This window comes from Arabidopsis thaliana, chromosome 4 (genome assembly GCF_000001735.4).
Source record: "Arabidopsis thaliana chromosome 4, partial sequence".
Lineage (NCBI taxonomy): Eukaryota > Viridiplantae > Streptophyta > Magnoliopsida > Brassicales > Brassicaceae > Arabidopsis > Arabidopsis thaliana.
Genome location: NC_003075.7, coordinates 10,481,459 through 10,496,189, shown reverse-complemented (window position 1 = coordinate 10,496,189; position 14,731 = coordinate 10,481,459). Strand labels below are relative to the sequence as shown.

General features: G+C 38.8%; 4 protein-coding genes across 7 annotated transcripts; 2 read left to right on the top strand and 2 right to left on the bottom strand.

Moving 5' to 3' along the window:
- Positions 1 to 21: 21 nt before the first annotated feature.
- AT4G19190 (zinc knuckle (CCHC-type) family protein) lies at positions 22 to 2,990 on the bottom strand. Its single transcript, NM_118039.5, has 7 exons — positions 2,631 to 2,990; positions 2,478 to 2,540; positions 2,003 to 2,154; positions 1,771 to 1,893; positions 1,445 to 1,646; positions 1,209 to 1,323; positions 22 to 1,116 (listed from the first exon to the last, which is right to left on the bottom strand). The coding sequence occupies exons 1-7, from the start codon at positions 2,865 to 2,867 to the stop codon at positions 221 to 223; spliced, it is 1,788 nt and encodes a 595-aa protein (NP_193654.2). The 5' UTR covers positions 2,868 to 2,990; the 3' UTR covers positions 22 to 220.
- A 1,447-nt stretch (positions 2,991 to 4,437) lies between these two features.
- UMAMIT2 (nodulin MtN21 /EamA-like transporter family protein) lies at positions 4,438 to 7,152 on the top strand. Of its 2 annotated transcripts, NM_118038.5 has the most exons (7): positions 4,438 to 4,919; positions 5,479 to 5,541; positions 5,643 to 5,759; positions 5,842 to 6,127; positions 6,244 to 6,399; positions 6,490 to 6,641; positions 6,785 to 7,149. In NM_118038.5, exons 1-7 carry the CDS (start codon positions 4,702 to 4,704, stop codon positions 6,987 to 6,989), a joined length of 1,197 nt encoding a protein of 398 aa, NP_567580.1. In that variant the 5' UTR covers positions 4,438 to 4,701; the 3' UTR covers positions 6,990 to 7,149. The 2 variants fall into 2 exon arrangements, with proteins under 2 accessions (NP_567580.1, NP_001329943.1); NM_001341330.1 differs by having other exon boundaries at positions 4,472 to 5,541; positions 6,785 to 7,152.
- A 503-nt stretch (positions 7,153 to 7,655) lies between these two features.
- On the top strand, positions 7,656 to 11,074 carry AT4G19180 (GDA1/CD39 nucleoside phosphatase family protein). 3 transcript variants are annotated; one of them, NM_001341328.1, is made up of 3 exons: positions 7,656 to 8,015; positions 8,208 to 10,266; positions 10,395 to 10,865. In NM_001341328.1, exons 2-3 carry the CDS (start codon positions 8,322 to 8,324, stop codon positions 10,670 to 10,672), a joined length of 2,223 nt encoding a protein of 740 aa, NP_001329939.1. In that variant the 5' UTR covers positions 7,656 to 8,015; positions 8,208 to 8,321; the 3' UTR covers positions 10,673 to 10,865. The 3 variants fall into 3 exon arrangements, with proteins under 3 accessions (NP_001329939.1, NP_567579.2, NP_001329940.1); NM_118037.7 differs by having other exon boundaries at positions 7,706 to 8,015; positions 8,224 to 10,266; positions 10,395 to 11,074; NM_001341329.1 differs by lacking the exon at positions 7,656 to 8,015 and having other exon boundaries at positions 8,133 to 10,266.
- Positions 11,075 to 12,310: 1,236 nt separating this feature from the next.
- NCED4 (nine-cis-epoxycarotenoid dioxygenase 4) lies at positions 12,311 to 14,571 on the bottom strand. The gene has a single exon (NM_118036.3). The coding sequence runs from the start codon at positions 14,353 to 14,355 to the stop codon at positions 12,568 to 12,570; it is 1,788 nt and encodes a 595-aa protein (NP_193652.1). The 5' UTR covers positions 14,356 to 14,571; the 3' UTR covers positions 12,311 to 12,567.
- Between the last annotated feature and the right edge of the window lie 160 nt (positions 14,572 to 14,731).

The window sequence follows — 14,731 nt, the reverse complement described above, 5'->3', positions numbered from 1 at the left end:
AAGTAACAGTTAAAATGCACCGTTTTATTCGTTGTTCCTGAACGTAATCTTTTTTTTTAGCTTTATCGAATAATAAAAAGAGTCATGGACTCATTAAGCTTTTATAAACCCAGTATACATAGACCAAAAAAAAAACAATCGTACATTACTACATTATCTCGCAATCTCATTCAGACCGGAACCATAACTCTTGGTCCAGGACAATTGACATAGCATAGACTCAGTTTCTCCTTCTATTAGTGCTGTATCGATGCTTACGAGACTCCCCTTCTTCTTCTTCGGAAGACAACTCATGCTTCTTCTTTCTACTTCTACGGTTTGATTCCGAATCAGATTCAGTTTTCTTTGTGCTTCTGTATCTGTCAGAAAACTCTTCAGGATCATCAGATGCTTCATACACATGCTTTTCTTTGCCCTTCACACTCCTGTGATGCTTCTCAGAATCACGATCATCATATCTCGGTTTCTTCTCGGATCTATTACGATTTTCAGACTCCATATCGACGTATCTGTGTCTTCTCTCATCATATCTATGCTCTTTCTCGACTCTCTGAATCTTTCCAGACTCCGAATAATGCTGTTTCTGACTTTTCTCTGAAACAGGATCGTTACTATGCACTTGCTTTCTCTCCCTGTGATGGCTTTTGTAATCATCTTCTGATCTTTTCTTTCTACTACTGTTACTTCTATAATAATCTGAATCATCGGATGAAGCAGACGGTCTATCCACGATTTCCTTCCGTTTCTGGTGCTTCTCGTCGTAGTAATGCTTTTCTCTGTGACTGTTTCCTTGATGGTAAACCTCAGATTTTAATGAGGCAGATGGATCTACATGCTTGGTGTGTCTTCTCCTACTTAGACGGTAACTATCAGAGCCTGAACCTTCAAAGGAGAGTGAATCAGAATCATACTGCTTCTTGCTCTTCTTCTTAAGTTTCTTGCGCTTCTTTGATCCCCTCTTCTCTCTACTATCTTCTGAGCCTGTTGAAGATTCATCAGTTTCCTCAACAGTCCGAGATGAATGCTTCTTGTGCCTTTTGTTCTTTTTGGATTTTCTTTTCTTATCCGACGACATACTCTTCAGTATTTCTATTGGGATGCTGCCCTCAAGGAACCCTGAGGTATCAAAAGAAATAAGTATGTAGAAAATGAGATGGGATTTGTGAAAAAAAAAACCTTTAAGGAATTAAAGGAATTAAAATATTCACCTCCATATTCGTCAAATATATCTTCAGCGACGATTTGTTGATTTGGATCATCAGGATCAAAACCACCACGAGGAGGACTCAAGCCCGGCTTTTGTTTTAATTCCCACTTCAGAGGCTGCAAGAAGTTAAAGAGCATTTCAGGTTAATGATACATAAACCATTCAAACTTCAGTTGTTGAAACCTAAGCCAGCTAAACGATTCTGAAAGATGAGAATTAAGAGAAATTAAGACCAACCTCACTAGGATCTGTATGTGCAATGATAGCAGTCAACGGGTCATCTCTTTTCAATCGAAGTTCTTCATTTGGCATTACTGCATCCTTTAATGGGCAGTCACGATCACCGCTTTGGTGCCCAAAGTTTCCACATCTCAGACATTTCACATTACGCACTTCAACTGCAAATGGCTTTACTCTCCCAGGAATACCAGTCTCCATCCTGCACAATTCCAATCATAGTATGTGATGAGAAAATTTTCATTTGCATGTTGCAAAATTTCACAATGACACTGGAGCACTTAACAATTAGCATATTTGAAAGAGTAAAAAAGAATATGGCATACCTTGGTGCATTTTTAAGAACCTCAAATTCTTCTTCAGTAGGAAGAGCACGACCAAACACATCTTTGGGTCGTGGTTTCTTCCTTTCCTGTGTGCGTTCTCCCCCACCTTGTGATTCTTCTGGTCTACATTGCGTCAAAGAGAGAATATTGTCAAATTTCAACCACAAGGATTTAACTTAATATCGTCCTAGCAATAATTTGTCAAACCAAATATCTGTTTCTGTCAACATACCTAGAACCAACATTGTCGTCCGCCACTGGATCCTGAGTTGAAGAACCCTGACCCTTGTGTTTCTCATCCTTGTATTCTGCTGCTTTGGCACTTTCAGGATCATAGCCAGGTGGACGAACATACATAAAGCTCACAGCTTTCATCGTTTCGATCTGCGCATTAATCTCAGGAATCAACATCATGTAACACAAAACTAAGTAAAATCACTAGTTTCACCAAATTTCAATAATTGTATAGGTTTTGACATCTAACTAAGGATCAAAAGAGTTAAGACATAGCTCAAATGGATTCTGATTGGTAAGAGTCAGCAACAAGTGGATATTACAATTCAGCCTAAGAATTCAAAACTATCATCACCAGACTACAGAAACCTAATCTGATGCATTAGGGCACTTGTGAACAAAGTTATCCTCGAAACTGAACTCCTAACAAGATCTGAATAACATAAACCCTAATCTTACTCAGAAAAACTAACCTTCTCTCTTTCTTTCTTCGAGATAAGAGCTGCTTGCTTGAAAAATTCCTGCTCTTGCGCAAACTGCAAATCCACGAAAAAAGGAGTAAGGAAAACACGAATTGAATCAATAACACAATCACGAGAAATTGGAGACGATGTGCGATGAATTACCTCGCGAGCCACCTCTTCCGCTCTTCGATCGTGTTGGGCATGAGTCTGCTCGGCGATCCATTTGCGGCGCTGATTGGGATAAGAAAGAGGATGCCATGGCTTCTGATTCAGGAAAGAGTGGCTCCAAGCGGTACCGGATTTGGTCTTGTAATCGACTTCTAAGCTACCGCCGGTGACCTTCCCGCCAGCGAATCTCTTGCTCAGCCGTATTCCGCTCCCTTCCCCTTCGCCGTCCATGTCCCGATGTGAAGATTTACCCAATGATGGGCTTTTTGGTTATTGAAATACCTCAATTTAATTTTAATTACTCCCTCCGTTTCTTTATAATTTCAATTTGTAAACTTTATATTCAAAAAATATCTAATTTGCAACTGTGATTAGTTATTTATTTCTATTGTTTGATTTAAGCTTGTGTACTCGGATTTTGGATCGGATTTAGCTCGAATACTTTCGGATTCGAATAATCAGGATGAGGGAGTTTATTATCCGTTTGAATTATATGATTATTCGGTTTGGTTTCAGTTTGGATGGTGTTGGATTCGATTCGTTTTTGGATCAGTTTTTGAGAGAGAAAAAACAAAAAAATTGTTTAATTTTACTAAAATTTAGTTTAATTTTGCAAAATATTGTATAATTATAACAAATATAACTTAAAAATTTCGGATATAAAAATTATCTCAGATATTTTAGTTATTTAGTATTTTTTGGGTATAAAGTATAACTAAATATAACTAATATTTTTAGATATATAATTTTATTTCGAATTAGCAGATATTCGTTCGGTTTTTGATTCGAGTCGAATTTGGTTCCGGTAATTTGGATAGGAGAATTCTTTATATGTTCGGTTTCGGAGCCAGATTATTCATATCGTTTTACAGTTTCCAGTTTTTTTTTTTTTTTTTGTCGGCTTATTTCATTAAATCCCAAATGGGCAAGTTACACAAGTCCATAGAGGAATACAGCAAGTTAGGCCCAGACCCAAAATCAATCTAAGAAAAGATAAACATTAACGCAAATTGATTTAATGACACTTGCAGATGACGTGTCGCGATCCACATCATGTATCAACGATGTATCACGATCCTACGCCACGTGTCTAGGCATTGAGCTCCACCGCTGAAATTACCGACCGCCGCTGAAAGTCCGATGATCCACCGTCAATCGGCCAAATAGCGATAAAAAACCTCCGGCCTTCTGGTGATCTCAAACCCAAGGCTAAGACATCGAGAATCTCTGGGTCGAATGAGGATTGGCTTCAAAAATCTTCGAGCATATCCAAACTCCAGGAAAGCTCCATCATTGACAACACCAAATTTGATGTAGTTGGTTCTTTGCTCCATACTCTATGGGCATAAGGAATTGATGAAGATATTACTCCACGAAATGTTGGTGAGATTGGCAGAGATTTAAAGTAAAACAGAGTCTTCAATCCGCGTAAAGGAAGAGATCTATCTCGCAGAAGCGAGAAACAAAAAACCGAACTTAGCCGGTATTCAGAATCCGACAAAGAGTCAGAAATTATTTAAATCTTACAAAGAGAGATATTTACAGATCCGGGAAAACCCGGAAGAGATTCCTAACCGATGATTAACATTACCTCTCTGAAAGATTTTAAAGAGAGAAGAGAGGAGCAGTTTTGAAGATTTGAAGTCGTCGGATGCGGTTTTCGGTTTTCGGATTTTATTCTGGCCCTAGTTTGATTACTTTATTTACAAATTTTAACGTATTTCAATTAAAATTTGAGTCAAATGGTTTATTCAAAATACTTATGAAAATTCAATTTTTAATGCCTAAATTAGGCAGCCTATGAGTATGAGCCTGATGTCCTAACCAGATTTAATAATACACGAATATATTTTGATAAAATGATACAGACTCAAATAAAAGTAGATCGATTTGAGAATTAAATCTCCTAGATATTGTATATGAAAATTTGCACAGAACCTATAGGACTCGACAAATAGAAGAAGCAGATTCGTTGCTAACGAAGTAAAGGATCTTACTTTTTTAGTCTTTGCTTTAGAAATAACTTATAACTACAAGTCAGAGAGGGGCCGAGTAAATCGGAAAGATGACGGCGCCGATGATCCTGACCGGAAGTGGATCGGCGGCGGAGAGAGACGCTCGGATGGCGCACACTGCTATGGCGTTTGTTCAGCTCTTTAATGGTGGATACCATGTGATTACTAAAGTAGCTCTTAATGTTGGAGTCAACCAGCTTGTCTTCTGTGTATGCCGTGATCTTCTTGCTCTCTCTATTCTCGCTCCTCTTGCTTACTTCCGCGAAAGGTCTCTTCTTTTTCAACTTGTTTTTGTTTCCTCTGTTTTTAGTTCTGAATTCTCGAGATGGGTTTCAATGGTTTCCTGGTTTTATGATCAATTTGTGGGTTTATATATGAAGTGAGAACTATACACAGTCCCCTTGTAATTGCCTGATCCATTAGTATGGATTTTCGTATTTTGCTTTTGGGTTTTTCTCTGATGAATCTGTAGAAGTTCTCCTGAGGATTTAAAGTCAATGTGATCTGCATTATAGAAGAACTAGATTTCAGAGTTGGAGCAATGTGCCTAGACTTAAGTTGAGATCTGTGTTCCGTTTACTTCCACTGTTAGTAGATTTAGATACAATGTCTTTGATAATGTTCTCTGAGTTCCATGTCTCTTCTTCGGGTTTTGGGATAAATAGGATCTGGTTTCTCGAGCTAGGGTTGTCTAGTTCTATCAGTAAATGAAAGAATGGTTTAGGAGGTTGTAATGCGTCAAGTTTAAGCGAGACCACTCTCAAACTTTGAATGTTCAAGTTTTCAAAATCTAATCAGTGAACAGTGTTCGTCTTTCATGTATGTAGAAAGATCAGAACTCCAATGAATAAAAGCCTTCTCTTGTCATTCTTCTTTCTGGGCTTAGCAGGGTAAGAAATCATCTCTATCCAGTCTCAATATCTTGTGTTCATGTTTATAGAGGTTAAATATCTCAGTAAAGCCACCTCTGCTTTGTTCTCAATTTTGATAGGGTATTTGGGAACCAGTTGTTATTTCTTATCGGTCTTACATACACAAATCCCACTTATGCTGCTGCCATTCAACCATCCATCCCGGTCTTCACCTTTCTCTTGGCTGTCATGATGGGGTGAGTATGATTCTTTATAAGGGTTCTCTTCTTAGATATGCCTTCAGTTTTGGTTTTTTGATGTCTCCTACTTGGTATGCAGTACAGAAAGAGTGAATTTGTTGAGAATCGAAGGTCAAACTAAGGTTGGAGGCACACTTGTGTGTGTTATGGGTGCTGTCTTCATGGTTGTATTTCGAGGTCCGGCCTTGTTAGGAGATAAAGATGCAGACTTTGCGATGAACAATGAAATCAGTGCTAAAGGTCAACCTGAGCCTACTGGTTGGTTAGTCTCTGGTTTTCTCGATCTTGGATTTGAGCAATGGCACATTGGAGTTTTATGCTTGATTGGAAACTGCATGTGTATGGCTACTTTTCTTGCCATTCAGGTAAATCTCTTCATTGTTTTTGTTTCTTATGGTTAGGTTTAGACCAACGCATAAACTGCAGCCTACTAACCTCTGTGCATGTGTCTTTTAATGTGGATATAATGGAAACTCTCCAGGCGCCACTTTTGAAGAAGTATCCGGCAAATCTTTCTGTTGCTGCATTATCATACTTCTTTGGCACAGTACTAATGTGCACAACAGCTTTCTTTATGGTAAAGGAGCCATTGGATTGGAAGCTAACACAATCTGAGGTTCTTGCAGTTATATATGCAGTAAGTTACATCAAGATTTTTTTTTCATCTACTCACATGTTTCTCGTGGAATCATTTGACACAATTTCATCTGGTTTTTCTTCTCTCTAGGGAGTTATCGCATCAGCACTAAACTATGGACTCTTGACTTGGTCCAATAAGATTATTGGTCCTGCCTTGGTTGCTCTCTACAATCCTCTTCAACCCGCTGCATCAGCTTTCCTATCGAGAATCTTTCTCGGTAGCCCCATTTATCTCGGAAGGTTAGATACATTTTCTGGAATCTTTTTCAACCATCCACAATCTTCACTTGCAAAATTAAACACTTTCACTTTTCAACATCTTGTTCCATTTCACAGTTTTCACTTGCAAAATTTTCTAACTCGGTTTCTTTTCCTCTACGCAGCGTTGTGGGTGGATTCTTCATCATTCTAGGACTCTATATGGTCACTTGGGCATCGTTTAGAGAGCGAAAAACAGCGGTTTCCGGGATTGGGATTGCGCCCCATGGTCTAAAAACCTCAGAGCCTCTGATATTTAATGGGACAGTTAACAGACTAGGACAGTTGTTTTCTGGATTACCCAGTTCCTCTGTGAAATCTGCAGACTAAAAAGATACCAAAAAGTTAAGATTCAGACGAGATCCCATTTTACAACAGCTATAACTTTTTGTTAACTTTCATCTCTTATTAATATCTTCTTCGATTACTACTAATCACAGATTCACAAGTACTTGCTCCCTTGTTAATTACTCTTTAATCTTGAAGCTCATCTAATTCGCATTGGTTATATATCTAAACCATATATTAGCTATGAAGATGACATTTTATCTTTACCTTTGAATTTTTTAACAATAGATAACATTCAGTGCAAGATATACAATATAGTCTTAGGTTAAAAGGGGGATATCATAAAGTTGGAAAAAGCAATCCAAGAAAAAGCTGTGTCTTATTTGGTAAGAACACATAACAGTAGTGGCAAATGTACGAATTCCAAAAAAGAAGTTGGTTTTATCCCAATCTAGTTTAACTTTTTCGCAAAAAAATCACACGAGTTATCAAAAAAACGTGGAACTTTATTCTTTCTTTTTGGCAACTAAAATTGTTTTTAGCCTTAGGTAATCTCTTAAAGGTATACAAATTGGATGAGTGACACACACCATTAGCATTTTAATATCGGCGCCATTAGCATTTTTTAACCAACAAATAGACGATTTGTTAAATAAATTACTAAGAAAGAAATAAACTTATTTCATTTACATTTCCACCCCAAATGTTTTCAAACATTCTAAATTTCCCCTGGAAATTGAAAATTGAGCAAGACGTTTTCTGTTGAAGAGAGAAAATAAAAATCAGAGAACAAAAAGGGAAAGAGTCTTTTCTGCACAAAACGGATCTCTCTCCAACGTCTTCGTCTTCCTCTGGTCTGAGTCGTGTGGTTTTAGCCCCGATACTCATCAGATCTGCTTAAGATTCTCGATTTTTCTTATACGAAGACGACGATTGGTTGATTAACTCATATATGTATATGTGCTTTTATACTCCTTAGACGCAGAGCGAGATACGAGATCTAAGAGCTGAGGAAGCTTTGACGGTGGCTGAAGTTTCGTCTTCGTTCTATGCCAATGCGTGTTTCTGGTATTGTACCCTAGCTATCCAATTTTATGATTGAGTCGTTGTGTTGTTATCGCAATGTTGATTTAACTGCAGATCGCTCCTTTCATTGTGTTTGTTGATTTGTGAATCACTCAAGCTCTTTTCCGAGATTTTTGATTGAAGACATAAATTGTCGATATTCATTGTTGAATGCATTTGATTTGATTTGTGTAGTTAACATTTTCTGCAGAAGAATGAAGAATCTGAAGAGTTCGTTGTGCTTCTGCATTTGAGTAAAGACAACGGAGAAGGTTGTGTTGAGTTTGTTAGTATATGTAGGCAAGAGAAATGGTTTTTGGTAGGATCACTGAACTTTTTACAGCTGCGTCAAGTCGATTACCAGCGGGTTCACAATCATCTGTTCCATATATGCCTACTGGATCATCACCGGATGTAGGAACCTCAGTTTCGGATTCAATAAGTATTGGGAATGGTGGACGGAAGAATTGTTTGAGACACTCAGCGTCTCTCCAAGATTTTTCTTCGTACCATGGGTTTGATCCTGAAGAATCCATTCTTCCTCGGGAAGCTATATCATGGGGACAAAATGGATCAAGTTTTTCCAAGGAAAAGGGGAGTGTCCCTAATGGGACCAATCCATCTACACGCCGTAAATTGATACGCGCGGTTATGATTGTTATGTGCCTGTTTCTGTTTGCTTTTCTGGTGTATATAGTCTCCATGTATATTTATACAAACTGGTCACGGGGAGCATCAAGATATTATGTTGTGTTTGACTGTGGAAGTACTGGGACTCGTGCATATGTTTATCAGGCTTCCATAAACTACAAGAAAGATAGTAGTCTCCCCATTGTTATGAAATCTTTGACAGAAGGTATTTCTAGAAAGAGTAGGGGTCGTGCTTATGATCGGATGGAGACAGAGCCTGGGTTTGATAAGCTCGTCAATAACAGAACAGGCCTGAAAACTGCAATTAAACCCCTTATTCAGTGGGCAGAGAAGCAAATCCCAAAGAATGCTCATAGAACCACATCTCTCTTTGTTTACGCAACAGCAGGCGTCCGGAGGCTTCGTCCTGCTGATTCAAGCTGGATTTTAGGTAATGTGTGGTCTATACTAGCGAAGTCTCCCTTCACTTGCCGGAGGGAGTGGGTTAAGATCATCAGTGGTACTGAGGAAGCTTATTTTGGATGGACCGCCCTTAATTACCAAACAAGTATGTTGGGAGCCCTACCAAAGAAGGCAACATTTGGTGCACTTGACTTAGGTGGCTCATCATTGCAGGTAACCTTTGAGAATGAGGAGCGGACGCATAATGAGACCAACCTAAATCTCAGAATTGGGTCTGTTAACCATCATCTTAGTGCATATTCTCTTGCCGGATATGGTCTTAATGATGCGTTTGATAGGTCTGTTGTTCATCTTTTAAAGAAGCTACCAAATGTCAACAAATCTGATTTGATTGAAGGAAAATTGGAAATGAAACACCCGTGCTTAAATTCTGGATACAATGGACAGTACATATGTTCTCAGTGTGCTTCCAGTGTCCAAGGAGGTAAAAAAGGAAAGTCAGGAGTTTCTATCAAGCTCGTTGGTGCTCCAAACTGGGGAGAGTGCAGCGCACTTGCAAAAAATGCTGTAAATAGCTCTGAATGGTCAAACGCAAAACATGGAGTTGATTGTGATTTGCAGCCTTGTGCTCTTCCTGATGGTTACCCTCGTCCTCATGGTCAGTTCTATGCTGTATCCGGATTCTTCGTGGTGTACCGTTTTTTCAACTTAAGTGCTGAAGCATCCCTTGATGATGTATTGGAAAAGGGTAGGGAATTTTGTGACAAGGCTTGGCAAGTAGCCAGAACCAGTGTTTCTCCACAACCCTTCATTGAACAGTACTGCTTTAGAGCGCCATACATAGTCTCCCTGTTACGAGAAGGTTTATATATTACAGATAAGCAAATCATAATTGGGTCTGGGAGTATAACTTGGACACTTGGAGTAGCTCTTCTGGAATCGGGGAAGGCTCTATCTTCTACATTGGGACTGAAGAGCTATGAGACTCTGAGCATGAAGATAAACCCAATTGCCCTTATATCTATCTTGATCTTGTCACTGCTTCTGCTTCTCTGTGCACTATCACGTGTCAGCAATTGTTTGCCAAGATTCTTTAGAAAGTCATATCTCCCACTTTTTAGACACAATAGCACCTCAGCTTCGTCTGTTCTTAACATCCCGTCTCCCTTCAGATTCCAGCGATGGAGTCCTATGAGTACAGGTAACTCAATATGCATAATCTTGAGTTATGGCCAGTTCTTCTGTTCTCAGTTCTTAACATTGTCTTTCTTTGTGTCGTTAATTTTCTTTTTGGGAAGATATTTATTCTTAGAGCTTATTTTCTTTCAGGGGTAAAGACACCATTGAGTCCAACAGTTCGGGGATCACCGCGTAGGCCATTTAGTTTTGGAAGCAGCATCCAGCTCATGGAATCTTCATTGTACTCATCGAGTAGCTGCGTTATGCATAGTTGTTCTTCTGATAGCTTAGGGGATATACAATATGACAGTACTGGTTCCTTCTGGTCCTCCCCTCGCAGGAGTCAAATGCGTCTCCAAAGCCGAAGATCGCAATCTCGAGAAGATCTTAGTTCATCGCTCGCTGATTCACACATGCTCAAAATGTAGGAGAAATTTTTGGTACGGCTTTTGTCACTTCCACACCAGCCTAATTTTTTCTATTTTCCGGTTATGAGAATCACAATATAGAAAGGAAAAAAATGGGAAAACTTCATGAGCAAAAATTTCCTTGTTTCAGTTGACATGTAATTCTTTCTATATACCATATACTTATATATGATTACTAATTTAACCTCAGTTCAACTACCAATCACTCTCTTCCTCTTTACCCTTTTTGTGTATTTCTCCAAATTCTTTCTTTTACAGAGCTGGTCCAAGTTCTCTTTTCATCTCCAAGTGTCTTGGGTTTGAGAGAGAAGAATCGATTCCCAGATTGAAAATAAAACCTGTATGTGCTCATTTTCTGCTCCTTGCTTCTTAATTCTTATCATCATACTTAAAAGGAAGAAAAAAAAAGAAAAGAATATATTATGTGTTTGGACATCATTTCATTGCAAGATTCGAGGCTAAAAGTATCATTTTCATTTACCATGGAAATTGGAAAATATCTAATATCAACAATGTCCTTATGTTAGATTGTAGAGGTCAAATCCTATGGGGACCATTGTGTGTGGTTGGCATTTAGATAAATAGAGCAATCATAGTAACTATCACCTGAACAAAGACGTTATCTTCCTATGGATCATATTTCAAAAATATATGGTTTAGATTTTTGCATATTGGTCGAATGCTTAGATTGATTAAACCACTCCTAATGTTTAACTTGTGGTAATAAGTTCAGTTCAGAAAATTTGATTACCAAATAAAAATGTTTACCCTAATGATCTCTATTTCAATAGGTTTGGTCAAGATTTACATATTGATTCTTGTTATTAGTCGCATCGTATAACTTTTTTTTGTTTAACTGGTCTAGTGATAATAGATCTATAGTTTAGGTACGATTGGTTCTTAAGACTCGAGTACCATAGAAAACATTTGGTCTGATCGATTCAAAATTATGTGACGAAACGAGTCTGTCTCAATAGTTTTCATTGCCATAAATGTCAATATTGTTTTTTTTTCATCAAGTCTCACCCATCTCACGTGAAACTTGATCCCAAAATTTGGACAGACATATATATACTCGAACAAATGTAAATAATTGTACCCTTTGGTCTCAAAACGAAAGGATAAATCTACATCTATGTCAGTGTCACTCTCGTTCGTTTATTGCTTTGGCCACTCGTTTGCTTTGATTCCACTACACCCAATTCACAATAATTTCAAGGTTTTCTTAATACTACTAAAATTAAAAGATTTAAATTTGTTTTAAGAGGTTACATTTCTAAAGGTCGTTGTATATGCTATAAATGACGTTGGGCCATATCCATATCCATACCTCATGTTTTGCTCAAAACAATGATGTCTCGTTGGTCCCATCACTAAAACACAATCTTTTTCATGTTCCTATTTATTTATCTAAACCACAAATCTTTTTCTGTGCATTAATTTTCTTTATCCGTTAACTGATCATTCATATTTCGACTGATAGTTGTCTCATGATCTTATTAACAATGTATTCAGTTTTTATGCTTAAGAAACAATATTGGCATGACACATTGCCCACATTGTCATATTCGAGTATTAAAACTCAGCATTCTCATATTTTTATCTACATCTTCCACTAATATGAAATAGAGAAATAGAGTTGTGTTAAGATCTGATAACTCTCGGAATGAATGAATATTTATAAGATTTATTGCCAATAACAGAAGCTGCATATTTAAAAGAAAAAAATAATATTCATAAGCTTTGGTATGTTTTATATACATCGACCACCACCAAACTATGTGTACTTTAGTTTAATGTATAAAGTGCAAGTGTGCAACAACACTATGCGATTTGTTGTACGGGACGTAATTAAGACTTAATTATTCTATTAACTATTGCAGTTACCTATATTGTTAAAGCTTATTAAGGTCACTTTCCTTGACAAATAACCCATGGAATCCGTACGGAACCCTTCGCGGCAACCTCACGGCGGCGACGATTTCAAGCTCCGGCGATTTAGCGTCCATCACCAGAAACTTCGATTCTCCAGTCACTTCATCGTGAACATACGTCACCACATAACCATCATCCTCCTCCGCCTCCGGATTACCAGGATCCCTAGCTACGAAAAACGGTTCTCCGCCGTAACAACCTGAACCGTACATTCTACGGGCCACCGTACAATCATCCCGATCTCCTTTAGACACATCAAGCTTCACCACACCGGAGATCTTCGGCATCGGATCTCCAATCGCCGCGTAAACGTACCTGCTACATCTCCCGAGAAACGCCGGATTAATCACAGCGAAATCGAGATTCCTCGCTGAGATCGGATGACGTCTCACAATCCCGGTGACGAGATCGATCTTCACCTTCTCCACCAAAGCATGAACCAGATCCATCCTCTCTAAAGTATGTTCAATCGACATAATATTCGGTGCAATCAAAACGACGCTGTTTCCATCATCTTCATCCCAAGCATTAATAGCGTGAATGATATTGAATCCAGGAACTTCGAACCATTTCATCTCCGACTCATCTCCGGCGTACTTAGGAATCACTCCAAGCCTTGGAGTTTTTCCGTTATCAGTACCAACCGGAGAACCACCTTCGAGAACCAAATCCAACATGTTCATCCTCATGCCAAGCTGAATCTCTGCGAAAATCGCGTGACGTTTCGTGATCGCGAAGTCATGGAGAAACGACGGAGACGTCATCGAGAATATCGGAACGTCTCTTTGTTTTTTCCCGGCGGAATCAAACCGGAAATATGTTAAAAACGGTGGAACCGGACCGTACCGGAAAGCGAAAGTTTCTCCGGTTATTGGATCGGTTTTAGGATGAGCTGTCATACTCATCGCTAATTTCCCGTCGAAATCGTACCGTCCGATCGTTTCAATATCTCCTGATTCGGTTAATCGGACGGCGTAGGGTAAATCAGATTCACCTAAAGCAAAGAGACGGTTACTGAAGAAAGCTAGACTTGTATTAGCTAAACCAATGCCGTTAACCGGATTATACTGTCCGGTTAAAACCCTAGCTGCCGTTAAAGCTCCACGAGCTACTGACGCCGTTACACCGTTGAATCCGGAAAACACGTTAGGCATAACCGGAGCTCCGGTTTGTTTCTCGACGTTGTATTTATAAGTCTTGACGTATCTGCTACAGAGAGTGGCTTTACCGTTGTGGATTTTTATGGCGTGAAGCATACCGTCGCCGTCGAAGAGATGGTAAGGACCACGAGGGAGAAACTGTGGATTTGGACCGTTACGGATGTAAGCGCCGTTAAGTGACAGTGGAAGAGTGCCGTGGATGATTTCACAGTCTGTTGGAGGAAGCTCGTCGAGGACAGGAGCGAAGTTATCAGAGAGGACATGTTTTGGATCAACGGAAGGACGTGAAGGTGGATCGATGAACGTGTTGATTACATCTTCGACGGTGGTGAAGAGAGCTGTTGCGAGAGTCATTTCTGGTCGGAGTTTCGGTGGTGATGAGACTAAGGTGTGATTGGTTCGGTTGTGGAGTGTTTTGGGTTTGTTACGACGATCATTGTTGTCGCTTGGGTTTGTGATTGGAGAACGTTCTTCGACGACGGCGGAGTTGATACGGAGGAGAGTAGGAGAGGAAGATCGGCGGCGAAGAAGAGAGTGATGAAGAGAGAATGTGGAGGAGAGGAAGGAAGAAGAAGAAACAGAGTCCATTGCTCTCCTTTTGTTTTTACTTTCTTTGGCTCCACGTTTAAGGCTGTGAAGGAAGATGAGTGTGTTGTGTGGGGCTATTTATTAAATTTTCAAAATCAAAAATCATTTAATTGTTTCTTTGTGAAACTTAGATTTTTATTCTTTGATGTGAAGCTACTAAAATCCTTTGGTTCGTAGTTTATGTGAAGTTCTAATCTACAAATATTGGTTTGTCTATATTGTTATTTTCACATACGATAATATTATTTTCCTAAATATCAGACGAATTATCTTGTATTTTATGTGCTGCAAAACTATTCATCAACTTTGACAAAAATGTTTCATCGAAATATTTTGAATTTGTATATTATCTCGTTTGTGAACAATTTCTCCGACC

Coding starts and splice junctions, on each gene's coding strand:
- UMAMIT2 (NM_118038.5), top strand. CDS start 4,702: ATGACGGCGCCGATGATCCTGACCGGAAGTGGATCGGCGGCGGAGAGA. Junction 6,400..6,489: donor TTCTTGCAGTTATATATGCA/GTAAGTTACATC, acceptor TCTTCTCTCTAG/GGAGTTATCGCATCAGCACT. Junction 6,642..6,784: donor AGCCCCATTTATCTCGGAAG/GTTAGATACATT, acceptor TCCTCTACGCAG/CGTTGTGGGTGGATTCTTCA.
- NCED4 (NM_118036.3), bottom strand. CDS start 14,355: ATGGACTCTGTTTCTTCTTCTTCCTTCCTCTCCTCCACATTCTCTCTT.
- AT4G19180 (NM_118037.7), top strand. CDS start 8,322: ATGGTTTTTGGTAGGATCACTGAACTTTTTACAGCTGCGTCAAGTCGA. Junction 10,267..10,394: donor ATGGAGTCCTATGAGTACAG/GTAACTCAATAT, acceptor ATTTTCTTTCAG/GGGTAAAGACACCATTGAGT.
- AT4G19190 (NM_118039.5), bottom strand. CDS start 2,867: ATGGACGGCGAAGGGGAAGGGAGCGGAATACGGCTGAGCAAGAGATTC. Junction 1,894..2,002: donor GACGACAATGTTGGTTCTAG/GTATGTTGACAG, acceptor GACGCAATGTAG/ACCAGAAGAATCACAAGGTG. Junction 1,324..1,444: donor CACATACAGATCCTAGTGAG/GTTGGTCTTAAT, acceptor AACTTCTTGCAG/CCTCTGAAGTGGGAATTAAA.